The 27,216-nt window shown below is 41.8% G+C and overlaps 1 protein-coding gene across 1 annotated transcript in view; it reads right to left on the reverse strand.

Moving 5' to 3' along the window:
* Positions 1 to 26,638, reverse strand: part of LOC106082778 (roundabout homolog 2) — a 200,444-nt gene extending 173,806 nt beyond the window's left edge. Inside the window, exons 1-3 of the mRNA XM_059369918.1 lie at positions 26,632 to 26,638; positions 25,585 to 25,706; positions 25,310 to 25,490 (exon numbers count right to left, since the gene is read on the reverse strand). Of these exons, the coding sequence (XP_059225901.1) occupies positions 25,310 to 25,490; positions 25,585 to 25,706; positions 26,632 to 26,638 (310 nt within the window). The remainder of the gene's footprint in view (positions 1 to 25,309; positions 25,491 to 25,584; positions 25,707 to 26,631) is intronic.
* Between the last annotated feature and the right edge of the window lie 578 nt (positions 26,639 to 27,216).

Raw genomic sequence — 27,216 nt, forward strand, 5'->3', positions numbered from 1 at the left:
GCCTTCAGCGTCATAAACGGATGACCTCTGCGCTACGGTGGCCTCCATTCATTAAAAACAAAACATGGTTTCCATTGTTGGTCGGGTGCCTCGGCGGATGCCTAAAACCCGCCAAATGGATATATAGAGCTCGAACAAAAGGTGCTTGAGAGAAAAACAAGTAAAAGCGTGCTAAGTTCGGCCGGGCCGAATCTTATATACCCTCCACCATGGATCGCATTTGTCGAGCACTTTTCCCGGCATTTTTTCTTAGGCAAAAAAGGATATAAGAAAAGATTTTCTCTGCTATTAGAGCGATATAGAGATATGGGTCGGTTTGGACCACAATTAAATTATATGTTGGAGACCTGTATAAAATGTCAGCCAATTCGAATAAGAATTGCGCCCTTTGGGGGCTCAAAAAGTAAAATAGAGAGATCGATTTATATGGGTGCTGTATCGGGCTATAGACCGCTTCAGACCATAATAAACACGAATGTTGATGGTCATGAGAGGATCCGTCGTACAAAATTTCAGGCAAATCGGATAAGAATTGCGCCCTCTAGGGGCTCAAGAAGTCAAGACCCAAGATCGGTTTATATGACAGCTATATCAGGCTTTGGACCGATTTGAACCATACTTGACACAGTTGTTGGATATCATTACAAAATACTTCGTGGCAAAATTCATTCAAATCGGATAAGAATTGCGCCCTCTAGGGGCTCAAGAAGTCAAGACCCAAGATCGGTTTATATGACAGCTACATCAGGTTATGGACCGATTTGAACCATACTTGACACAGTTGTTGGATATCATTACAAAATACTTCGTGGCAAAATTCATTCAAATCGGGTAAGAATTGCGCCCTCTAGGGGCTCAAGAAGTCAAGACCCAAGATCGGTTTATATGACAGCTATATCAGGTTATGGACCGATTTGAACCATACTTGGCACAGTTGTTGGATATCATTACAAAATACTTCGTGGCAAAATTCATTCAAATCGGATAAGAATTGCGCACTCTAGGGGCTCAAGAAGTCAAGAACCAAGATCGGTTTATATGACAGCTATATCAGGTTATGGACCGATTTGAACCATACTTGGCACTGTTGTTGGATATCATAACAAAACACGTCGAGCAAAATTTCATTCCAATCGGATAAGAATTGCGCACTCTAGAGGCTCAAGAAGTCAAGACCCAAGATCGGTTTATATGGCAGCTATATCAAAACATGGACCGATATGGCCCATTTACAATACCAACCGACCTACACTAATAAAAAGTATTTGTGCAAAATTTCAAGCGGCTAGCTTTACTCCTTCTGAAGTTAGCGTGCTTTCGACAGACGGACGGACAGATGACGGACGGACAGAGGACGGACGGACAGAGGACGGACGGACAGAGGACGGACGGACAGAGGACGGACGGACAGAGGACGGACGGACAGAGGACGGACGGACAGAGGACGGACGGACAGAGGACGGACGGACAGAGGACGGACGGACAGAGGACGGACGGACAGAGGACGGACGGACAGAGGACGGACGGACAGAGGACGGACGGACAGAGGACGGACGGACAGAGGACGGACGGACAGAGGACGGACGGACAGAGGACGGACGGACAGAGGACGGACGGACAGAGGACGGACGGACAGAGGACGGACGGACAGAGGACGGACGGACAGAGGACGGACGGACAGAGGACGGACGGACAGAGGACGGACGGACAGAGGACGGACGGACAGAGGACGGACGGACAGAGGACGGACGGACAGAGGACGGACGGACAGAGGACGGACGGACAGAGGACGGACGGACAGAGGACGGACGGACAGAGGACGGACGGACAGAGGACGGACGGACAGAGGACGGACGGACAGAGGACGGACGGACAGAGGACGGACGGACAGAGGACGGACGGACAGAGGACGGACGGACAGAGGACGGACGGACAGAGGACGGACGGACAGAGGACGGACGGACAGAGGACGGACGGACAGAGGACGGACGGACAGAGGACGGACGTACAGAGGACGGACGGACAGAGGACGGACGGACAGAGGACGGACGGACAGAGGACGGACGGACAGAGGACGGACGGACAGAGGACGGACGGACAGAGGGCGGACGGACAGAGGACGGACGGACAGAGGACGGACGGACAGAGGGCGGACGGACGGACAGAGGACGGACGGACGGACAGAGGACGGACGGACAGAGGACGGACGGACGGACAGAGGACGGACGGACAGAGGACGGACGGACGGACAGAGGACGGACGGACAGAGGACGGACGGACAGAGGACGGACGGACGGACAGAGGACGGACGGACAGAGGACGGACGGACGGACAGAAGACGGACGGACGGACGGACAGACGGGCGGATATGGCAAGATCGACATAAAATGTCGCGACGATCAAGAATATATTCACTTTATGTGTTCTCAGACGAATATTTCGAGTAGTTACAAACAGAATGACGAAATTAGTATACCCCCCATCCTATGGTGGAGGGTATAAAAAACGAATTTTATATCGAATTTAAGAGCCATGTGTTTGGGAAGCCGTCCCACCCCTAACTACCTCCCTATTATATAAAAGTTATTTGGGTTGGAATTTGATTAATTTTCGGGAAATTGACACTCATTTTCGGGACAAAAACCCTGGGTACCAACCCACCCTCATGCCAATATGGGGCCCATATAAAACGTAGTTGAAAGTAGAGCACGAAGCTTATATTTACTTTAAGGGTCCCGATTTACCAATACCAACTATAAGAGTCCTTTTTTTTATAACCGAACAGCGTGCCGTCCCCTTTGGGAGGAATTTTTTACATGACCATGCATGGTATGCATGGTACCTCGCAAATGTCGCCAGCATTAAGAGGGGACAACCACAGCTTTAAATTTTGTCCGATGTTCTCGCCAGGATTCGAGCGAGTAAGCGTTCAGCGTCATAGGCGGGTATGGGCTACAGTGGCACGAATTTGATATACTCATTCAGGGCGAAGTGTCCACATCCTTAAAAGACATAAGAGGGTTAAAGAAGGCGCAGGGGAGCGGGCACGGGTCGGCTAGTTTTATATAAAAAGCAAATTTTACAAAATTTTCTATACAAAAAAAAAAATTGAAAAAATTTCCTACAAGACTAAATTTTGACACAATTTACAATCAATAGAAAATTTTGAAAATATTTTCAACAAATATCAAATTAAAAAAAATTATCAAAAATATTAAAACAAATTTTCCTGCAAATAACAAAACAAATTTTGAAAAAAATCTTATAAAAGCTCAATAAGCAAATTTTAACAAAATTCTAAAAGTTGTACATTTTGGCAACATTTCTTAAATGCATTAAATTTCTACAATATAAAAATTGACAATACATGTTTACAATTTCATCTACCATACTTTCTTCACTTATTTGTTGCTGTGTAAAGCAGTTTCATCTAATTAAATAAATGCTGCCTACTTTTAGGGAATTAAGCGATTGTTTTCCAATTATAATGAACTGATATGAATGTATCATATGTCGTCAGCAGCAAAGCAAATTCTTTAAATGTTAATTGCAAGATACGAATATTAATTACAAGTAAGAAATACTCAGGAATTATGTATTATCCACTTTCGGGCGAATAAACAATTTCCATAGGTAAAATAATTGCGGAAAAAGCACAGTTCCAGGAAAACACAATAAATTTTGCCTATTTGTGGGAGAAATTACAGAGACTGGAAATTATAATGAATGAATGTTAAGGTATCATATACCATAAGAAGCTTAATGATGTTTACAATTAAATGCCAATAAATGAATTCGAGTGTGTTTCTCAAATATCAACAATCAGCGTTTTAATTGAGAAAAATGGAAATCAAGGTACATAAATGAAAAAAATAAAACCAATATTGAATCATAACAAATATTATGTAATTAAAAAAAAGCAAGCCTCCAAAGGAATTTTATATTTCTTTACAAAAATAATTCTATTATCTTTTAAAGGCCACTCTGTTTTCTTTTTTTTTTAAGAATAATAAGCTAAAATCTCTGTATTATTTTTAGAATTGTCAATTAATAATTTCTCCCTTGTATGGCGCCCTCGTTTGCCCTCATTGCTCTAAAATTAGCTTTAATCCTAATGAAAACCTTCTTATTTTACTTGAAATGTAGAACGATTTGAGGGGGGAAATAAAGAAATCTATCAAATATTTGGCTGGCTGTCTGTCTGTCTATCTATCTGTCATGTTGACCATTCATCTGCAGTTGGCTGTACTTTTCACAGCTTCTCCAACATTTCAATTTATTTGTCGTTACAAAGTTGTTGTTGGCGCGCAGTAGTTCTCTGTCATTGTTTGCATTTGTTATTTTGTAGCAAATCAATCATTGATGATTTGCCTGGCATTGACTAGCCCCCTGGGTCACCCTCTTCTTGCCAGGATGCCCGTCTGCCGTATGCCAGCCACTGGTGGTGGCGTTCTTTCGTGTTAAGGTGGACAGTTTGATTTGTTTGCCTCAAACACATTCCTCTTGAAGTGATTATCATGTAAACAATCGTAAAATTGTTTTTAAGGGGCGGGTGCCGGGAGGTGGAGTTGAAAACTTTAAATCAATGATGTTGCAGAGTGGCAAATGTAAAATAAAACAAATTTCCAAATGAGCATCTAATAAATTAAGATTTCTTTTTATGTGGAACTTATAACAATGAGAGAAATGATTCTTCCCCCAAATCATTGTAATTGAAATTGATGGATACATCGGCGATGATTAATAAGAAGATGGGGGTTGGGCATTTTTTGTAATAGAAAATAAAAATAAGTGAGTTTTTGGGGTGACCCAAATTATGGAGGGAATGCGTTGGTTCTTATGTCCTTTTGAAAGTTTAAAGAATTAATAAAGGCCTATTGGTAATACTACGGGGTAATGTGATTGAGTGGCTGGCTATCAGCCTTGGAAGCACTCTAGCTGTAGCCTCAAAGCAGGAATGTTGCATCAGGTCTTTTTGTAGTTTAATATAAAGTAGTAGAATGGTTTAAAGATTCTAGGAAAAATTTTCCCTTCAAACACTTGAAGTACTACTTCATTTGCTTCGACAAGTACCTATGACAATGAAGGTTATAGGACACAGTTAATAGAGGAGGAAGACGAAGTAACGATTTTGAGTGGCTTTTATTTGCCAAACTCCAGAGCACAGAGCTCACCTGGAGTTGGTAAGTAAGTAAGTATGTATGTAAGTAAATATGTAAGTAAATATGTAAGTAAATAAGTTAGTAAGTAAGTAAGAAAGAAAGTAAGTAAGTAAATAAGTAAGTAGGTAAGTAAGTATGTAAGTAAGTAGGTTATTAACTAAGTAAGAAAAGAAGTAAGTAAGTAAGTAAGCAAGTAAGTGAGTAAGTAAGTAAATAAGTAAGTAAGTAATTAAGTAAGTAAGTATGTAAGAAAGTAAGTAAGTAAGGAATAAAAAAATAAGTAAGAAAGTAAGTATTTAGATAAGTAAGTACATAAGTAATTAAGTAAGGAAGTAAGGAAGTCAGAAAGTAAGGAAGTAGGAAAGTAAGGAAGTAAGTAAGGAAATAAGGGAGTACGAAAGTAAGTAAATAAGTAAGTAAGTAAGTAAGTAAGTAAATAAATAAGTAAGTAATTAAGTAAGTCAGTAAGTAAGTAAGTCAGTAAGTAAGTAGGTAAGTAAGTAAGTATGTAAGTAAGTAAGTAAGTAAGTAAGTAAGGAATAAGTAAGTAAATAAGTAAGTAAATAAGTAAGTAAGTAAGTAAATAAGTAAGTAAGTAAGAAAGTAAGTAAGCAGGTAATTAAGTAAGTAAGTAAGTAAGTAGGTAAGTAAGTAAGTACGCAAGTAAGGAAGTAAGCAAGTAAGGGAGTAAGTAAGTAAGTAAATAAGTAAGTAAGTAAGTATGTGTGTAAGTAAGTAAGTATGTAAATAAATAAGTAAGTAAGCAGGTAAGTAATTAAGTAACTAAATAAGTAAGGTTGTAAGTAAGTAAGAAAGGAAGTAAGTAAGAATGTAAGTAAGTAAATAAGAAAGTAATTTAGTAAGTAAGTAAGGAAGTAAGTGAGTCAGTAAGTAAGTAAGTAAATAAGTAAGTGAGTAAGTATATAAGTAAGTAAGTAAGTGAGTAAGTAAATAAGTAAGTAAGTAAGTAATCAAGTGAGTCAGTAAGTAAGTAAGTATGTAAGTAAATAAGTAAGTGAGTAAGTAAATAATTAGGTAAGTAATCAAGTAAGTCAGTAAGTAAGTAAGTAGGTAAGTAAGTAAGTAAATAAGTAAGTAAGTAAGTGAGTAAGTAAGTAAATAAGTAAGTAAGTAAGTAAGTAAGTGAGTAAGTAAGTAAATAAGTAAGTAAGTAAGTAAGGGAGTAAGAAAGTAAGTAAGTAAGTGAGTAAGTAAATAAGTAAGTATGTAAGTAAGGAAGTAAGGAATAAGTAAGTAAGTAAGTAAGTAGGTAAGTAAGTAACTAAATAAGTAAGTAATTAAGCAAGTAAGTAAGTACGCAAGTAAGGAAGTAAGGAAAGAAGCAAGTAAGGGAGTAAGTAAGTTAGTAAGTATGTAAGTAAATATGTAAGTAAGTTAGTAAGTAAGTAAGTTAGAAAAGAAGTAAATAAGTAAGAAAGGAAGTACGTAAGAAAGTAAGTGAGCAAGTAAATAAGTATGTAAGTAAATAAGTAAGTAAGTAGGTTTGGTTAGGTTAGGTTGAAAAGTGGATATTAATCCGCCCCATGCCACTATGGACATGCACCTAAGCCATTAACCGGCTTGTTGTGCGCTCTGAATACTAACTAGTAAAAGCGGGCTAAGTTCGGCCAGGCGGAATCTTGGGAAACCACTATTATGGATTCTGCTAAAAATTTATACTAAATAAATTTAGTTAAAGGGCATAATTTTATTTTACATACCAAACCAGCAAAAGCTTATAGGAACCGAACATGGGTGATCGAGAGACCGCTTTACATGGAAGCAATATCAGGTTATAGACTGATGTGGACCGTATGCGGCAAAGTTATTGGAAGTCGTAACAGAACACTGAATGCAAAATTTCAGCCAAATCGGACAATAATTGCGGCTTGTAAGGGCTCAAGAAGTCAAATCGGGAGATCGGTTTATATGGGAGCTATATCAGGTTATAGACCGATATGAGCAGTACTTGGCAAAATTTCAGCCAAATCGGACAAAAATTGCCGTTTGTTAGGTCTAAAGAAGTCAAATCGGGAGGTTTATATGGGAGCTACTATATTACGTTATAGACCCATTTGGACGGTACTTGGCACAGTTTGTGGAAGTCATAACAGAATACCACGGGGAAAATTTCAGCTAAATCGGACAAAAATCCAGAGGAAGTCAAATCGGGAGATCAGTTTATATGGGAGCTAAATCTAAATTTGAACCGATATGGCTTATTAGCAATTCCCAACGACCTACATCAATACCAAGCATCTGTGATAAATTTCAAGCTGCTGGCTTCGTTCGACCGCTATCATAATTTCGACAGACGGACGGACGGACATGGCTAAATCGACCTAGAACGTCGAGTCGATCTAGAATATACTTTATGGAGCTTTAGATGAATATTTCGAGGAATGACTAGATTAGTATACGCCTATCCTATGGTGGTGGGTATAAAAAGTAACCTCGAAAAAGAAAAATATAAGTTAGGAATTGCGTGCTACCTACAAAACCCTTAATTGTTCTCATGACACGCTCCTAAGTTGGTTCATGACTGGTATTGTGTCCCCACCTATGTGCCGGTATCTGTCAGACGCGAAAGCTGGGCAATTACATAGGAAATGCTCCAACGTCTTATCATATTCACCGCATGCTCCACACACGCTATAACTTGCCGCACCGATTTTGCATAAGTGAGCTCGTAGTCCTATGTGTCCCGTTGTGATACCGAAAGCCATACTGACCTACTTCTTACTTTCCTTCAGTAATAGCCTCGTCTTCTCACGATGTGGATCTCCCCATAGGATTCTCATCGTCTTACCGACCGATTCGCTGTTCCACAGAGTTAACCAAGTTTATTGACGGCAGTTCTCTGGCCTTCACTGGCAAATCGTCCGCTTTCTCTGCGGGTGGATCGGGTCTTTAGCGACTGGATAAACCATATGCTAGGGAATATGTGGATAAATTATGGGCACCATGACATAAGTATAAGGGACGAAATGGCACAGGGCACGCCAAAGGGAGTATTTCAACGCCACTTCTATTGAGGGCCACTTCCAATCGTCTACTATGCATCTTTACTGAGGAGGGGTTTGAACCCGTCTCTTACGCCGATGATGTTACTTCTAAGGGGTAAGAGTACGAACCAGCAATGCAAGAAGGCCAAGATAAGACTAAGATCTGCTTGTATGACGAACATGGACCAATTTGAGGCGTCACGTTTTCCCGATTGCGATATCTGACAAGGTCAAGAAACTGAACTGGAAGTGACACATCCAAGAGAATATTGGACGGGCCACAGGCTCGAAGTGGGGACGGAGGAATTTTTTAAAAAGCGATGAGGGTAAAGAGCACCATAGAGACATTAAAACGGGTTCAGAAGACATGTAATCTTGGCATAGGTGGGACACGAAGAGAACCACGCCTAATAGAGCACTGGAGATTATTTAATATATCTAGCCAATAGATATACAGATTAAGTGGGAGGCAGGCACTGCAGCTATGAGACTTAAGGCAGGTCACGCCATCGCGATATAGTCGAGGTGAAGATACGAAACTTGGAAGGAATGGAAGAGGATTCAGATCAGATACCTGAGATGAGACTTCAGATCCCAATGGTGTGGCAGCCATGTAAAAACTTCTACCCAAAGAAGTGTCGCTCTACGGCGCTACTTCGAAACAATAAAACCAATTTTGAAGATAACAATTTGCATTTTCTTGATTAGACCAGAAATTTATATAGCAACCCTCGTACGGTCCTACAGGACAGATCTGGGCGTTCAAGGAATGCGTGAGGTGGTATGCTATTAACGCATGTTAGCATGTCCCCTAATAACGCTGAACCCCTGGGTTCGAATCCTGGATAGAACATCATTAAAAAAACTTCCCCCTCCCAATGGTGTGGCAGCCATATAAAAACTTCTACCTAAAGAAGTGTCACTCTACGGCGCGTAGTTCGGTCTTGTTGTACGGTCTTGGAGTGTAAGAAGAAGACTAACACCTTCTTTGACGATGGCACGATCAACATCATTTGGGTGCCGGCCACGGCGAAGTAAGAATAAATGAAAAAAGCAGACCAGCAAATTTGACAAATGCGAAGCCTTTCGGGATGCCGCAATCCACGCAATCCGCAATCAACGCAGGGGATCCGAATCGTAAGACGACGAGGCTCTTACTAAGAAGAGATAGGAAGGAGGTAATATAAGACAGCGGGCGAACTTTTGCGTAATTGGCGCCACAAGTGACAGTGTGTATAGCATATGTGGGGAAGATGCTCAGATGCTATCATGGTCGGACGCCTGAGTTCGAATCCTGCCGAGAAAATCAGAAAAATGTTAAGCGGCGGTTGCTATGTGAGGTGCTATGCCATGCATAGAAGGGGTGTGAACATTTTTCCCCAAAGAGGTGTCGCACTGCACCTTGCCGTACAGACTCGACTATTAAAAGCTGATCCCTTATGACTGAGCTTAAAACATGAATAGGACAGCACTCATTGATATGTGAGAAGTTTGCCCCTGTTACTTAATGGAATTTTCATGGGAAAATTTGTATTTTTGCCCTGCTTTCACGGGTTACAGACTCCGCCACTTAGGTGGGGACACAATACCAGGCTTGAAAAACTATTAAAATTTTTGTTAGCAGCACGGTATTCCTGACAGAGATCTCTTTAAGGTTACTTTTCGGTTTTAGGGCGCAAAACAATGAGATAATTGGCTTTGGTGTAAGAGTATGCCCATTGGGGCAAGGGGCGGATTATACGCGCCCTTCTTTCAAACTAATCTAACCAAACCTAAGTAGGGGCGAGGAGTGAGGAGTGAAGAAGAGACTTTGTTTTATAGCTGACATCGATTTTTTCGAAATAACTTTTAGGTTGACATACACACTGGGTTAGGTGTATGTCAACCTAACCTGAATAGGCGAGGGCCCTCCAAATCAATTGTTTTCGACTGTCGAGTGCAAACTTTGTTTAAAAGCTAGAATTATAGTTTGTTTTAAGATGTTTTTAGCTGCTTTATGACCAACTCCTAAAAAAATCCAAAACATGAATGACGCTACTTTAAATTTTTTTTCCCTTTTTTCTTACAATTTTTTTCATGTTCGTTTACTACTTTCTATTGTACCCAGAAAAAAAGCTAATCTTTGATATGATAGCATGAAGCCAATCCTAACGCACCCAGACCTCCTCCTATTAAGACAAAAAAAAAAAAACAACAATGCCATTCCCTTATTTCACAATTAGATTTGATGATTTCGTATGCAAAGCATGAAAATTCAATTAATTCCTGGGCATGTCTCTGTTGTTTTTTGTTTTTTTCTTCTTCCTACTCGTTTCACCTACCATAACACAAGCAAGACTCATGTTATTATTGAAAATTTTAATTAATTAATTACCTGCAACATATAACACGTGACGTGACTGGGTGTATTTGTTAGGTCTTGTTGTTGTTATTTTTTTATTATATATATTTTTTTTTTTTGTTTCTTGTATTAGATGTTCCATCATTGTCTAAATCGACATTTCGGTATGGCATACCTTTAGGAATTTTTAATTAGCCATGGTGTTATTCTTTTCGCACCTTTTACAATTCTACAACGACAGGCATATGAAGAAGCATGGAACGAAAGCAATGTGTTGCCAATGAATGGGGAAAGGGCGTTTTCAGAGAATTCTGAGAAATTTTTGCATTTTTTTTCTTTTTGGGGGTTTTTGGTTGAAATTATTTGCATATTTTGAATCGGGTGTGTTTTCGTTTAAGGAAAAAAATAAGGAAAATATTTCGTTATGAATCATTTGTGTTAAAAAGATTCATGCCTAGAGGTGAAAGTTATTAGCAGTGGATCACATAACCCATTTTCGAACTTCAACTGCCAATGGTAGAATAATATCTCCTAAAAGTTCCAATTGAATAACTTTTTATACCCTCCACCATAGGATGGGGGGTATACTAATTTCGTCATTCTGTTTGTAACTACTCGAAATATTCGTCTAAGACCCCATAAAGTATATATATTCTTGATCGTCGCGACATTTTATGTCGATCTAGCCATGTCCGTCCGTCTGTCCGCCCGTCCGTCTGTCTGTCGAAAGCACGCTAACTTCCGAAGGAATAAAGCTAGCCGCTTAAAATTTTACACAAATACTTCTTATAAGTGTAGGTCGGTTGGTATTGTAAATGGGCTATATCGGTCCATGTTTTGATATAGCTGCCATATAAACCGATCTTGGGTCTTGAGTTCTTGAGCCTCTAGAGGGCGCAATTCTTATCCGATTGGACTGAAATTTTGCACGACGTGTTTTGTTATGATATCCAACAACTGTGCCAAGTATGATTTAAATCGGTCCATAACCTGATATAGCTGTCATATAAACCGATCTTGGGTCTTGACTTCTTGAGCCTCTAGAGGGCGCAATTCTTATCCGATTGGACTGAAATTTTGCACGACGTGTTTTGTTATGATATCCAACAACTGTGCCAAGTATGGTTCAAATCCGTTCATAACCTGATATAGCTGTCATATTAACAGATCTGGGATCTTAACTTCTTGAGCCTCTAGAGGTCGCAATTATTACCCGATTTGCCTGAAATTTTGTGCTACGGATCCTCTCATGACCATCATCATACGGATTTATTATGGTCTGAATCGGTCTATAGCCCGATGCAGCTCCCATATAAATCGATCTCTCTATTTTTCTTCTTGAGCCCCCAAAGGGCGCAATTCTTATTCAAATTAGCTTACATTTTACACAGGTCTCCAACATATAATTTAATTGTGGTCCAAGCCAGACCATATCTTGATATCGCTCTAATAGCAGAGAAAATCTTTTCTTATATCCTTTTTTGCCTAAGAAGAGATGCCGGGAAAAGAACTCAACAAATGCGATCCATGGTGGAGGGTATATAAGATTCGGCCCAGCCGAACTTTGCACGCTTTTACTTGTTTTAATTTTTCTTGACAGACGGAAAAACGGATATGGTTGGATCATCTTAGAATTATATGATCAAAAATATTTATAACTAGCTCGCCTCACCCTTTGCCCTTTTTGACATGGTCCAAATTTGAAAATTATGTAATTCGTACTCATCTCCCAAAAGCCTTTCAATAGAATCCCATATTGTCTCGATCGGTGTACATGCCCATATGGTGCATAATTTAGGAGTACGCGATCACGGGGAATTGACCCAAAATTGTTATACAATTTTCGTATTCTACCCTCAAATACCTTCCGTTTGAGTCCGATATTGTCCCGTTCGGTGAAGATGTATATTTCGGGAAAAGTTTTGGTATGGGGCGACCTACCTAAGAATAGACCCCAAATTGTATATTAATTTCGTATTGTACTCTCAAATACCTTTCGTTTGAGTCCCATATTGTACCGTTCGGTGTACATGTCTATTTGGGGCATAATTTTGGGGTTGGGCGGCTCCCCTGGAACTTGACTTCAATTTTTTCTAAAAGTTGCGTATTTTTCTTCGCATTACCGCTCATTTGATATCCATATTGCCCCGATTGGTAAACTTGTAATTTTGGAGCGGTTTTTAGGGGTTGAGCGAGCCTTCTAGATACCTAAACCCAATTTTTAATCCCAAATCCGTACTCTTCTCTCTAATACCTTTCATTTAAGTCCCATATTATCCCGATTGATCCACTTTTATTTTTGGGTGGTGCTTTTGGGGTAAGGGGAGCGTCCGCCCCCGTTCCAAAAAAAAAAAAAATTATATAGCCTATTGTTCCTTGCTCTCAAATACCTTTCATTTAAAACCCTTATTGTCCGGATCACTGATTTTGTTTCGTTGTTTTGAGGCGGGTTTTGGGACCAATCGTCCCCCTAGGTATCTGGACCAAACGTCCCCCTAGGTATCTACTCTCGCATAACTTTCATATAAGACCCATATTGTACCCGATCTGTTAACCGTGACTACGTCTCAAATGGTCCACACGCTTAGTCAAATTTGGCATAATTTGATGCCACCAGTCCATAAACCGCTCCAAACTGTGACTATTTGTGGATGCATTGATAGCTCTTATCTACTCTACTCTCAAATACCTTTCACTTGAGCTTTATATTGCTATGGTCGGTAAATATGTCCAGTATGGGGGTATTTTGGGGGTGAGGTAGACTCCCACATATCAGATTCGTGTTAGTCTGAAATACCGTTTATTTGAGCCCCATATTGGCATTATTGGTTTATATTTTCATTTGGCGGGCTTTGAAGGAGGGGCGGCCCCCCTAGATATCCCACCTTATATAAGCATACCAAATTTCTGTTTCAGAGTTATTATAAACAAACTTAATTTCGTTTAAATCGCCCCATATATCTCCGAGATTTTGCGTTTTTAAAAATAGAGTAAGGGGAGGGTCCGCCCATTAAAATTTGGATGTTAGATCTACTTCATACTCTTGATAAAGGAATAAATTTGTATGTCAACTTTTTACTCTACTCTAGTCCTGCGGGGGAGTTTTGGGGTTTGGAAAGGGCCCTCAGACCCCAAAGTATACATTTTAATGTCAGATTTGTACTCTACTTTAAAATACCTTTTATTTGATATTGCTCAAAGGGGTAAAAGTGTCCTGTTGAATGGAGTTTTCGGGTGGTGGGGGACCCCCCACACTTATGGTGACGTTTTAAGGCCAAGTTCGTACTCTACTCTTAAATATCTCTCATTTGATACCCATATTGCCCTAATCGGTTAACATGTCCGTTCGGGTGGGTTTTGGGATGGGGCGTCCCCCTAGGTTTTTTGACTCCAAACTTATATACCAATTTCGTGTTTTTGGGGTACCATTAGGTGGCATGCAAAATTTCGCTTTAAACGGCGCACACATCTCCCAGATCTGACGTGTTTGAAAATGGGGGTATGGGTGAGGGTCCATTGAAAAAAGTACACGTACTTCAAATGTGGTCGCAGAGACACTGATGATGCAGAACGAATTAGATGTTCAAATCAGGAAGAAAAAACCAAAAAAATCATCCAAAATTCCTTTCAATGAACGAGCAATGCTGACATGGTGAATATACCCAGAGAATCTAATGCAGATTTGAAACCCCCCAACACCTTTAGAACAACTCCAAAAAGCTCTTCGATAAGACAAACAATTTTTATACCCACTACCGAAGCATAGGGGTATATTCATTTTGTCATTCCGTTTGCAACACATCGAAATATCCATTTCCGACTATATAGCCATGTCCGTCCATCTGTCTGTTGAAATCACCCTACAGTCTTTAAAAATAGAGATTTTGAGCTGAAACTTTGCACAAATTCTTTTTTGTCCATAAGCAGGTTAAGTTCGAAGATGGGCTATATCGGACTATATCTTGATAAAGCCCCCATATAGACCGATCTGCCGATTTAGGGTCTTAGGTCAATAAAAGCCACATTTATTATCCGATTTTGCTGAAATTTGGGACAGTGAGTTGTGTTAGGGCCTTCGACATCCTTCGTCAATTTGGCCCGGATCGGTCCAGATTCGGTCATAGTTGCCATATAGACCGATCCTCCGATTTAGGCTCTTAGGCCCATAAAAGCCACATTTATTATCCGATTTTGCTGAAATTTGGGACAATGAGTTGCGTTAGGGCCTTCGACATCCTTCCTCAATTTGGCCCAGATTGGTTCAGATTTGTATATAGCTGCCATTTAGACCGCTTGTCCGATTTAGGGTCTTAGGCCAATAAAAGCCACATTTATTATCCGATTTTGCTGAAATTCGGGACAGAGAGTTGTGTTAGGCCCTTCGACATATTTCGTCAATTTGGCCGGTTCAGATTAGGATATAGTTGCCATATAGACCGCTTCTCCGATTTAGGGTCTTAGGTCAATAAAAGCCACATTTATTATCCGATTTTGCTGAAATTTGGGACAGTGAGTTAAGTTAAGCCCCTTGACATCCTTCTGCAATATGGCACAGATCGGTCCAGATTTGGATATATCTGCCATATAGACCGATCTCTCGATTTAAGGTTTTGGGCCATAAAAGGCGCATTTATTGTCCGATGTCGCCGAAATTTGGGACAGTGAGTTGTGCTAGGTCCTTCGACATCCTTCGTCAATTTGGCCCTGATCGGATCAGATTTGGATATAGCTGCCATATAGACCGATCCCTCTATTTAAGGGTTTGGGCCCTTAAAAGGCGCATTTATTGTCCAATGTCGCCGAAATTTGGGACAGTGAGTTAAGTTAAGCCCCTCGACATACTTCTGCAATATGGCATAGATCGGTCCATATTTGGATATAGCTGCCATATAGACCGATCCCTCGATTTAAGGTTTTGGGCCAATAAAAGGCCCATGTATTGTCCGATGTCGCCGAAATTTGGGACAGTGAGTTAAGTTAAGCCCCTCGACATATTTCTGCAATATGACATAGATCGGTCCATATTTGGATATAGCTGCCATATAGACCGATCTCTCGGTTTTAGGTTTTGGGGCCATAAAAGGCGCATTTATTGTCCGATGTTGCCGAAATTTGGGACAGAGAGTTAAGTTAAGCCCCTCTACATATTTCTGCAATATGACATAGATCGGTCCATATTTGGATATAGCTGCCATATAGACCGATCTCTCGGTTTCAGGTTTTGGGGCCATAAAAGGCGCATTTATTGTCCAATGTTGCCGAAATTTGGGACAGAGAGTTAAGTTAAGCCCCCCACATATTTCTGCAATTTGGTCTAGATCGATCAAGATTTCCATAAAGACCGATATCTCGATTTAAAGTCTTGGTCCCAAAAAAGGCACATTTATAATCCGATTTCACTGATATTTGACACAGTGACTTATGTTAGGCTTTTCGACATCCAAGTTGTATATGCGGTTTATTTTTATATATATCTACGAAAAATATCATTTTTTTGTTATACTCAATTGAACAATGACTTGTACTTATTAGTATTTGGTCCAAATCGGAACATATTTCCTGATAACTGCTGTGATACATAAGGTATGCAATTTTCACAGGATTTTGATGAAAGGTGGTTTACATATATATACCCGAGGTGGTGGGTATCCAAAGTTTGGCCCGGCCGAACTTTACGCCTTTTTACTTGTTCTTGATATCCTTTTACAGAAACTCAAGACGTATTTCATAAAATGCTGCAGAAAATGATTTAATTGCCAACAAGTTGTCATTTCCCTCAAACTTAGCCACTGGTGTTGATGTGCCTTAAGTAATTGATGATGATGGTGCTGATGATGATGTTGATCACCAAGCTATTCCCTATTGACATATCTGTCATTACTCTGCCAATGGTAAATATTTAAATGAAAATTGTTGAGAAACTTTACGCTACGAAATGTTAAATATTTGACATGCAAGAAATGTGTGGATAATGTGCGTTTGTGCCAAGAGTATTAATAGACATTGAACAAAAAAAAATAAAACAGAAAACAGAAAACCTAAATGTTTATAGCCATATTGTAGTTGTAGACAAAGACTTTTCTTGGCTGACTGGAAATTCAAATAAATTCTTCAAAGCCATGAACCGACATGCCCCTAACATTGGTGGTTGTGATGGTGGCATCACATCGAAAGCTGAAATGGGAAATTCTTCAGGCTCAAGATAAAGTTGTTTACATCTTGTCAATAGCGCGCCATGAAACGGACATGAAACCGCCACGCCAAGTGCAGCTATGCTAATAATGAGAAAATTAAATATTAACCCAACCAGACCTACTCCTCTTCCGAGTATAACAACAACACCGCCACGATGATACTGTCAATATCTGTTAGAGGAAGTGATAATTGAGTCATGAGATGAATGATGAATGATGAATGACAATTTCTAGCAAAAAGACAAAAGGTTAAAACAAGCAACAAGAAAGCCGATGACAGAGCATATGATATAAGAAAAAATAAACAAAAAATAAAGTAACCATAGTAAAAGTGAGTTAAAGGCAAAGATAAATAAATTTTGCATTCTAAAGCTTTAAGCAAAAACCTAAAAAAATAAACTTCCATTGCAATATGTTAAACTATACCCCAGAGTCTTTTAAAAAATATCTTCTTATCGTATAAACTTTTTTTGCTACATCATAAAACTGTCTTCGTTTGTTAAAATGTCTCTTCCTTCTCTCACCATCCCGCTGCCCTAAAAACACATACAAAATAATAATTTGGTAATAAATCCATTAAACACTGCCTGCCTTTTGCCACACGGGCGGCAGGGGCCCTCTTAGAAAACTTTTCCAGACAAAGCTGCGTCTTCCCAGAAAACATTGACAAAGCCATTTGGTAAAATCATTTATGCTACACCAATTTCAAAAAATTCTACAACTCATTCCCACTTTCAACATTTATTCGCCCATATAGTTGTCCAGGCCCCCTCATCTTCTAGTGAAGTTTTCCATTTAAATCGTTAAAATGATGCATGCATGTAGGGATGGTTTGGAAGAAGCTGCCTGAAATGGTTCCCTCGACAAACATAAGTGGGAATTTTTTGTGTCATATGAAAATGAGCAAAAACTTAAAAAAAAACACACACAGAAAATAAAATGGAAATCAACTCCCAGCCAGAATTATTTTAAACATATGTATAGTATGCTATCCTCCTCCCAAAAAATAACAGAAAAAAAACCGTCGACAAACAATCCCAAAACAGCCGCAAAAACGTAGCATTATTGTCACACTTAAATTTCCCGCCAACAAATGTTGAAGTGGAAATTTGTAGTTTGTTACAAAACTCCCTGCATATCGTCAAACCAGCAGGAAAATAATAAATATTCTAGCCGAGAGGGAAAACTCATATATAACCATAATAACTCAAGCAGAGTTGCCAGGGCATTAGCAGAAATTTATAAAAAAAGAACTCGATTTGATAGCCATTAAGGGACAAACCACAGCTTGAGATGCCACGACGATCTCACAGGTTCAGTGGGGAGAAAACAAAACTGAAACTGCTCACTGATAGATAAATATTGGGTTGCCCAAAAAGTAATTGCGGATTTTTTAAAAGAAAGTAAATGCATTTTTTATAAAACTTGGAATGAACTTTAATCAAATATACTTTATTTGTACTTTTTTTCTAAAGCAAGCTAAAAGTAACAGCTGATAACTGACAGAAGAAAGAATGCATTTACAGAGTCACAAGCTGTGAAAAAATTTGTCAACGCCGACTATATGAAAAATCCGCACTTACTTTTTGGGCAACCCAATACATACCGCCGGTTGGTAGTTGTGACCCAGTTAATGGTCAAGCTTACAGACCCAACATTAGTAGCCTACTGTCGGGCCATAATCGTCTGGTACTAAGAAGCTTTAATGCGCATCACGTTTCATGGGATGCTCCCCCAGAAAACGACCAGCGGGGCAGAGCAGATTGAAGGCTCCACGTTCTGCACGGTGATTGAGAATGCCCCCACTAGGATTACGAGGAGGTGCAGCAGTTCGCCAGACATTTCCATTGCATCCCCTGTTCTCCTGAGTGGCATATCCTCCCCATAATACCCACCATCGTCAGACCACCCGACTTCAGAACGTCTGAGCGCCGGATGTTTATCAAGCAGAAGAAGGCCAATTTGGTCGGCTTCAGAGAGTACACCAAACGCCGCTTCAGTGAGGTAAGACCCCCTTAAGTGTGCCTGTTGCCGAGAGAAAATTCCAAGAAACCATTAACGCAGCAACAGCTTTGCCACTTGAATATCCCAAGTGAGGCCCAATTGCCCGTCGCCAGCAGTGGGATTCGCAGACGAGCGTCATGGGATTCCCTGCACGGACCTCACCAACCCCAGTAACATTGAGCTGAATCTGGAAATAAACAGGGTTCTCAACGAATGGGATACCGACGCGAAGAGTGTACCGCAGAATCGATCCCTGATGATGGTATAGAATGTTTACCTCCTAGTCAGAATAAGGTCCAAGTAGCAGTGACCCGACTAAAGAAAAACAAGGCAGCAGGAGCCGACGGGTTACCCGCTGAACTATTTAAGACCGAAGGCGACACCCTGATAAGGCGTATGCATCAGCTTATCTGCGCAATCTGGCTAGAAGAACGCATACCCGATCATTGGAACCTCAGCAAACTATGTCCCGTACACAAGAAAGGAGACAAGACGGCTAGTGGAACAAATATTCTGTCATAGCCAATTAAAGTAAAGTAAAGTAAGTCAACGAACAACGAAGCCGAATATGTGGCTCAAACACTTGAATCAATGCAACTTAGGTACCGGTTTAGGCAAGCTGTGGTCTACTGTTAAGACACTCTCTAACCCCGGAAGAAGGGATGATAGAACCTCTGTTACTTTTGTCAACGTTACTCACCAAAGAAATGCGCCAGGTTTTTCAAGCGTCTATTTCTTAAGCATCCCGAGAGTGACAAGGCCAGGAGGATAGCCATTCGTTATATCCGTGGTCTCCGAGCCGATGGACAGCCGTCGCAGTTTACCGTGGACGAAGTTAAGAATGCCATACGTGGCAATCCAAGCAATCCAAAACGTTGGGCCCCGACGAAATCTCCACAATGATGATGAAGAATCTGTTTCTACTTGGATTTTAGTACCCTACAACTATCCTCAATCCGTCTTTCAACAATCCTACAGTAACCGATGTCTGGAAGATGGGCAGAGTGATCCGGCTACAGAAGCCTGAAGAGGACCCGAATAAGGGGGATTCGTACAGACCGAATCCCCCTTACTCTATGACGCGAAACGCCTGGGTTCGAATCCTGGCGAGACCATAAGAAAAAATTTTCAACAGTGGTTTTCCCCTCCTAATGCTGGCAACATTTGTGAGGTACTATGCCATGTAAAACTTCTCTCCGAAAGAGGTGACGCAATGCGGCACGCCGTTCGGACTCGGCTATAAAAATGAGGCCCCTTCTCATTGAGCTAAATCTTGAATCGGACTGCACTCATTGATATGTGAGAAGTTTACCCCTGTTCCTTAGTGGAATGATCATGGGCAAAAATTTGCAAATTGATCTTCCTTCTCACCCCAGTAGCCAAGACGCTTGAGGTACTACTCTTACAGTGGACGCGCGCGATAGCTCCCAGCTAAACTTCTCGTGATAACGATGAACATTCCGGCACGGCATAGCTGTAAGCATCACACAGGCTGGAACATTCAGGTCTGATCTGTGTAGGGTTCATTGCTGTCACAAGAAGCTTAGCTTCGAGCTACCGGGCGCGTCCACAGGTTGCGGATAGTGGAATGCTCCGTATGGAGTAGCTGCAACATCAACCGTGGACAATCAGTGATATCGAGCGGAGTTTTTCATTGAGAGGCCGGGTGGCACCGGTTCTTGCACAAATACTTAGTGCCTATGATGCTCGATATGACAAAGTGAGTTATAGTCGCCTTTATATAACCAATGGCTACCTTGCTCCCGATCCTTTGAACCGGAAGGAGCTTGACGAGGACCGCCACCTTCACATGAAAATGTGGCTACAATAACAAAACGATGAACATTACACAAATCTGAGCTTAAAGTTCCAGTCTTTATGGTGCTCAAAGTAATCTCGTGCCCTCTCCTGAGGCTTTTGGTTATCAATAGGGCTTTCAGATTCTTCAAGCAGAAATAAGTGAAGGTGGCTGCCTAAGCTGATGAAGCCGTCATTTTGATTCGCTATCTCTGAGTGTTTAGGAAGTCCGGAGTGTTTAGGAAGCTGTAGAGATGGGCTAGAGCCAATGAGCTTTGAAAAAACCCCAGAAAGACAGAGCTGGTGCCGTTGACAAGAAGGAGAACGTATGGCGAATTCCCAGAGCCGGTCTTAAATGGAATGAAGCTGCTCCTCTCTCGGGAGGTTAAAACGATAGGTGATATTCTTGATCAGAATTTGACCTGGAGAAGTAACGTTGAGGTGAGAGTCCAACGGGGGCTGAATGCGCTCTACTCATGTCGCAACTGGATTGGTAGGAGTTGGGGACCAAGTACGGTCAACTGGATGTGCATTGCTGTGCTTCGGCCAATCCTCACTTATAGGTGGCTGGTGTGGCACCGAGCCCTTGGAGGGTTGGTCTACGCGGTATGGTGGAGAAGGTACAGTTTGTAGGGAAGGTGCTCATATAGGGGGCGTGGAAACGTGCTCCGAGAGCAGCACTGAATGCGATGCTGAAACTGAGGCTTTTGCACCTGTACGTCGAATGCACATCGCTGAGGACTGCCCTCAGACTAAGAGAGTCAGTGACATGGCGCTCTTCGGATTTCGGGCATTTGTTTGTTTTGAGAAAAGGCGCTGGCGTAGACAAACTAATAAGTGGCATTGGCAACTCGACGTACTTTGTGACGGGCAGATTTTTCTTCGATGGCGATCTTAAAGTTGTTTTCCCGTAGAGGGAAGAAGCTTTGGGACACCCCGCCTTTTTTGGTCCCCTCTGTTTACATATATGGAGCCATGCGGGATGGGGGCACCAGAACAGGGGTTGTTTGTTGAATCCCCAGAAATTCTGAGTCACATAGACTTCTGCATGGATGCAGTGATTTTCAGGTTGAGGTTTTTGCGACCATCAGGACCTCCTGAGTCAGAACGCTGACAGATTGTCACTATTTATGCGAATCTTTCTTCAATGGCAATCTTGAGGTTGTCTTCCCGGAGAGAAAGCTTTGGGCTGGGGACGTCCCGCCCTTTTTGGGTCCCTCAATTTACACCGACGAGTCAATGCTGGATGGGGACACCGGGCAGGGGATTCTGTTGAATTCCTAGGAATTAGGGAGCTACATAAACTTCTGGATTGGTGCAGTGTCTTTCAGGCTGAGATCTTTTTTTCGAAGGCAGTATTGAACCCAAAGCTCGGGGACGTACGGAACTTTTTGGGTTCCTCTATTTACACGGATGGGCCCATGCTAGATGGGGGCACCGGGGTAGGGGATTTTGTGGAATTCCTAGTAATAAGGGATTCATGTGGACTTTTGGACGGGTGCAGTCTCTTTCAGGCAGAGATTATTGCCATCCTCAAGACCTTGGGTGTGATCCTGTGTTAGGAGCGAATGCCTTGTCAGGCTGACACGATTTATGTGGACATCCAGACGGCGCTTGGATTGTGGGGAGATGCAAGAGGCATCTCGGATGTTTAGGGGGCTGCTGTCAGATTGAGCTGAGTTTCGGGTCATATGTTGGTGGCACGAAACAAGCCGGCTAATGGGCTAGCCCGGGTGGAATCACGGATGGATTTTGTGAGTGCCATGCCGTTAGTGAACCCCCCTATCTACTAGCTGTTTGAAATGGTGGAAGCCAACTACAGTGAATGCGTAGATTAGGCGTGGGCTGCAGGGTGACGACTGCAGTGTAGCCAAGGCCCTGTGGCAAAAGTTTTTTGGAACCAGGACGTCGATTGCCCTTGAGCTGCGGAAGCGCAACCGTGGGTTATTGGTGGCGATCATGACCGGCCACTTGGATGTCAGGTCGCTGACATCGCGATGGGCTCGAGACGATAAGAATTCCTGCAGGATCTGTGGAGTTGTGAAGGAGTTGGAAATGGTCGAGCATTTGCTAAGCCAATGCCCCGCGATGGCAGGGATAAGGCGTAGGATTATGGTTAAACTCCTCTTCATTGAGCTCTCTACAGTCTTTCAACCATCAAGTCAATCAGTACTTTTCAAGACTTCTGTAAGGGCATGGGAGCTCCTTGAGATGGGGAAACGCGACCGTGGACTGTTGATGGGAGTTCTGAGCGACCAATGTGATGTCAGGTCGCTGATAACGCGCTGGGCTCCGGACGATGAGAATTTCTGCAGCGTCTGTGGAAATAAGGAGGAGTTGGAGACGGTCGACAATCTGCTGAATCAATGACGCGCTCTAGCGGGGAGTAGGTATAGGATTGTGGGTTAACTGCTCTTCACTGAGCTCTCTACAGTCTTTCGATCCCTTAGTCAATCCGGACTTGTGTAAGAGCCAAGAATGGCTGACGGGGGGCTTTATAGGCGGTAAGACTTTTTCGGTTTCTAAGCCTTGAGCTCCTTGAGATGAGGAAGCGCGGCCTTGGATTGTTGGTGGGAGTTCTGATCGGCCAATGTGATGTCACCGCGATTGGCTCGGAACAATGAGGATTTCTGCAGGGTCTGTGGATATTAGGAGGAGCTGGAAACGGTTGAGCATCTGATGTGCCAACGACGCGCTATGGCGGGGAGAAGGTGCAAGATTATGGATGAATTCCTCTCTATAGTCTTTCGATCCCCGATTCATTCTGGATTTCTATAAGGGCAGGAGTCCAGAATGACTGGGATCTCTAGGCGGTAAGACATTTATCAGTCTCTATGCCTTGAGATCTTTGAGATGGGCAGGCACGGCCTTGAATTGTTGGTGGGAGTTCTGAGCGGCCAATGTGATGTCAAGTAGCTGATATCGCGCTGGGCTCGGGGCTATGAGAATATCTGCAGGCTATATGGAAATAAAAAGGAATTGGAGACGGTTGGGCATCTCCAGTGCCAATGCCGCGCTATGGCGGGGAGAAGGCGTAGAACTATGGTAAACTTCTCTTCACTGGGCGTTTTTTCGGTCTCCACGCCTTGAGCTCCTTGAGATGGGGAAGCGTAGCCTTGGATTTTTGGTGGCAGTTTTGACCGATGTCGGATCTCTGACATAGCGATGGGCTCGGGACGATAAGGATTTCTGTAGGATCTGTGAAGATGAGGAGGTGAGAAAGTGTTGGAGACGGTCGAGCATCTGCTGTGTCAAAGCCCCGCAATGGCGGGCCTCTTCTCTTTACTGAAGACAAAGAGTCTGCAAAGAGTCTTTCGAAACCCGAGTCATTCTGAACTTTTGCAAGGGCCTGGGATGGCTGACGGGGCGGCTCTCTAGTCGACCAGACGTTTTTCAATCTTCACGTCGGTTTTTCATTTATTTCTCTACCTACTTTCTCTTATTTCATTTCTTTCTAGGACGAACATAATACACCACAGGTCTTCGATTGAAGCGGTTTGCAACTGCGGTTAAGAAAAGGTGGTGTTTCACACAACGACAATGTCAATGAAACGGCTGAATCGGGAGATGAAGACAACGGGATGGCGGCAGTAGTGAGTCATTGTTAAGCTCAAAAGAGGCTCACGGCGAAGGAAACTGAGGAGTTTACACCACAATCGTGTGAAAGTGCAGGATGCTGGTAGGGATAGAATTGACATTCGAAGCACTTATACGGAAACTGGACAGAGAATCATATCTCCCAAAGAGCATAAAACAGTTTAAACGTTGAAAAGGAGCTCCAATCCAGCTCTCCCGAAATGGAGACTCCAGCCAGTTTCCTGCAGAGGGAGACAAAGAGGGAACGGTAACGAAACAAGCGCGCACGGCCCCTGAGAATTCATGGAGGGCTGTGACTTTCAAAAGGACGCAACGGTCATCTTGGAGTGGGAAGATGAACGCTGAAAAAGGTAAGGAGCCGCCCGCTTACTTCAGAGTGGCAAGGAAGCACATCAGAAACAAGCTGACGTATGTAATCATCGATATCAAATTTTTTCAAAAACTCCTATACATAGCAAATTTTAACAAAATATCTGACCAAAAAAATTTTCAACATATTGCCCCTAATTGGCAACTCTTAGCAATCTACTCCTCCTCATGGACCTGACCGATGATTGTATGCAATAGGCCACTTGAGTTGCATAGGGTCCTCCTCTCCCCACTCTCCCTCGCTGGGTATTGAAGTGCTGCTAAGGCAAATCAACGACACAATTGATGTTTCGCATAACACAGCCAAACGAAATGATAGATTTATGAGCCACCGCGGTGGTGCTTGCATTTAAACACGATATAAATGTGTGAAGTGACACACCGAAAGATACGATACACAATACGACACGACACGGAGGGACCTGCTGCCCACGATGGATGTGTGACAATATCTTGTGTGGTTTGCAACATAGATTTTATGTTTTCGCAGGAATAGCGCGCAGGAGCAGCTGCAACTGTGAACAGATTTTCTGCAATTTTTTCCGCACCATAGCTTCATAAATATTTTGGTAAATGTTTTATGAGAGGGATGGGCAATTTGTTGTTGCCTCTGAATAGGCATGGGAAGGAGTAAGGCCTCTTTTTATTTCGTTTCACACTTTGGCTGTCTGTGAGATGGATTTTTTTCTTTTTTACTAAAAAAAAAGTGTTAATTTGCTTATTTGCCACTTGCTAAGTGGTAAACATTCCTGGTCTCATTAGTGGCCGTTTAAAACTTGTTTGGAGTTTTTCTTTTTTTGCTGTTTGCGTTTTTTATTCGTGGCTTTTTTTAACACTTACCCGCTATTTGCAGAGTGGCATGACGACTCGTTGCTTTGCCAACATGATTCTTGGCCACACACCAATACACGCCACTATCCTGCTCCTTTTTGCCTTGCACAGTACGATAGAAGAAGAGAGCTCCATCTTTGAAGAGGACACGATGTGATTTCTTATCGTTGGTGTTGACGGGTTCGCCATCCTTAAAGGGGGAGCAAAAAATTTTTTTGTAATTAGAACATAGAGTGTGATTTGTGTTGAGAGTTGGCAATTTCAAAGTTTCTTAAGCAACTTACCTTAAACCATTCAATTGTTGGCTCTGGTTTGCCCTCAACTTTGCAATTAAGTGTCGCAGGTTCATTCTTTTTCACTACCAAATCTGTGGGATGTTCAATAATGCGCGGTGATTGATATTGAGCTGCAATGAAAAAGAAGTAAAATTTAAATTAGAGCAAAAAAAAAATTTTTTCAAAAAAATTTAAAAATAAAAAAATAAAAATAGTATCATTTAAAATTTTAAAATAAATTTTAAATTTTCAATATAAAAATTAAAAATCTTTTATATAAAAATCATTTAGTGTTTGTTTGTAGGTTTGTTTTTTTTTTTGTTTGTTTGTGTGGTCCTTACAAACTCAGAAACCACCGAACCGATTTTCTTGAAACTTTCACTGATGGTGCATAATGATATCTGAAGGGGGAGCGGACCCTCCCCCTTACCCTCATTTTCAAAAACGCCAGATCTCGGATATGGGTGGTGCGATTTAAGCCAAATTTTGTGTGCTCTCTTATAGTAACCTACAACCAAAACTTTGGCATTAAAATGGGGTACCTAGGGGGAGCGCCCCACCCCAAAACCTACGAAAAAAACATACATAAATATATATATATACGCCAATCACGACAATATGGGACTCAAATGCAAGATTGTCGGACGAAGTGTTTGGGGGACCACTCCAACCCCCAAAACATCCCTAAATCGGACATATTTTCCGACCATGACAATATGGGACTAAAATGAAAGGTATTTACGACTAAAATGCGAATCTGATATCCAAATTTGGGACAAAGTTTCTGGGGGTTCACCCCTTTCCCATAACGCCCCCAAACAGGACTTATTTACCGACCATGAGAATATGGGACTCAAATGAAAGGTATTAACGAGTAAAATACGAGTCTGATATCCAAATTTGGTACAAAGTTTCTGGGGGTGCACCCCTTTCCCAAAACACCCCAAGCAGAACTTATTTAATGACCATTGCCATGGTCATGGGGCTCAAATAAAAGGTATTTGAGCGTAGAATACGAATCTGATATCCAGATGTGGGGTCAAGTGTTTGGGGGGCCGCTCATCCCCGAGAATATACCTCACAGAAGACAAATTTACGACCTTAGCAATGAGGGACTCAAATGAAAGGCCTTTGGAAGTAAAGCCCAAATCTGATATCAAAGTTCGGGAAAAGTGTCTATGAGGCCACCCCACCCCTGACAACACCACCTAAATAGGAAGTATTTGCTGACCATTGCAATATGAGGCTCAAATAAGAGGTATTTTGGAGTAGAACACGAATTTGATATATATTTTCAAAGCCAAGTCACTGAGTGGCCGCCCCATCCCTCAAAACACTCCCCAAACCGGTCATGTTTGTCGACTATGGAAAACTGAAGCTCAAATGAAGGGTATTTGGGAGAAGACCATGAAGTCTAGGGGACGTCCCACCATCATAACAACCCCCAAGTAGGACGTATTTGCTTACCGAGACAAGTTGGGTCTACAAGACAGTGGAGCTCGATATTCATAGTTTTTAGGGCCCATAGCCCAAACCGGACATATTTGCTGGCTTTTTCAGTGCGGGGTTTAAGTGAATGGTATTTGAGATTAGAAAACGAGTTTCATATCCAATTTTGAGGTTAATGGCAATATGGGGTTC

The sequence above is a fragment of the Stomoxys calcitrans genome, chromosome 5 (assembly GCF_963082655.1).
Source record: "Stomoxys calcitrans chromosome 5, idStoCalc2.1, whole genome shotgun sequence".
Taxonomy (NCBI): domain Eukaryota; kingdom Metazoa; phylum Arthropoda; class Insecta; order Diptera; family Muscidae; genus Stomoxys; species Stomoxys calcitrans.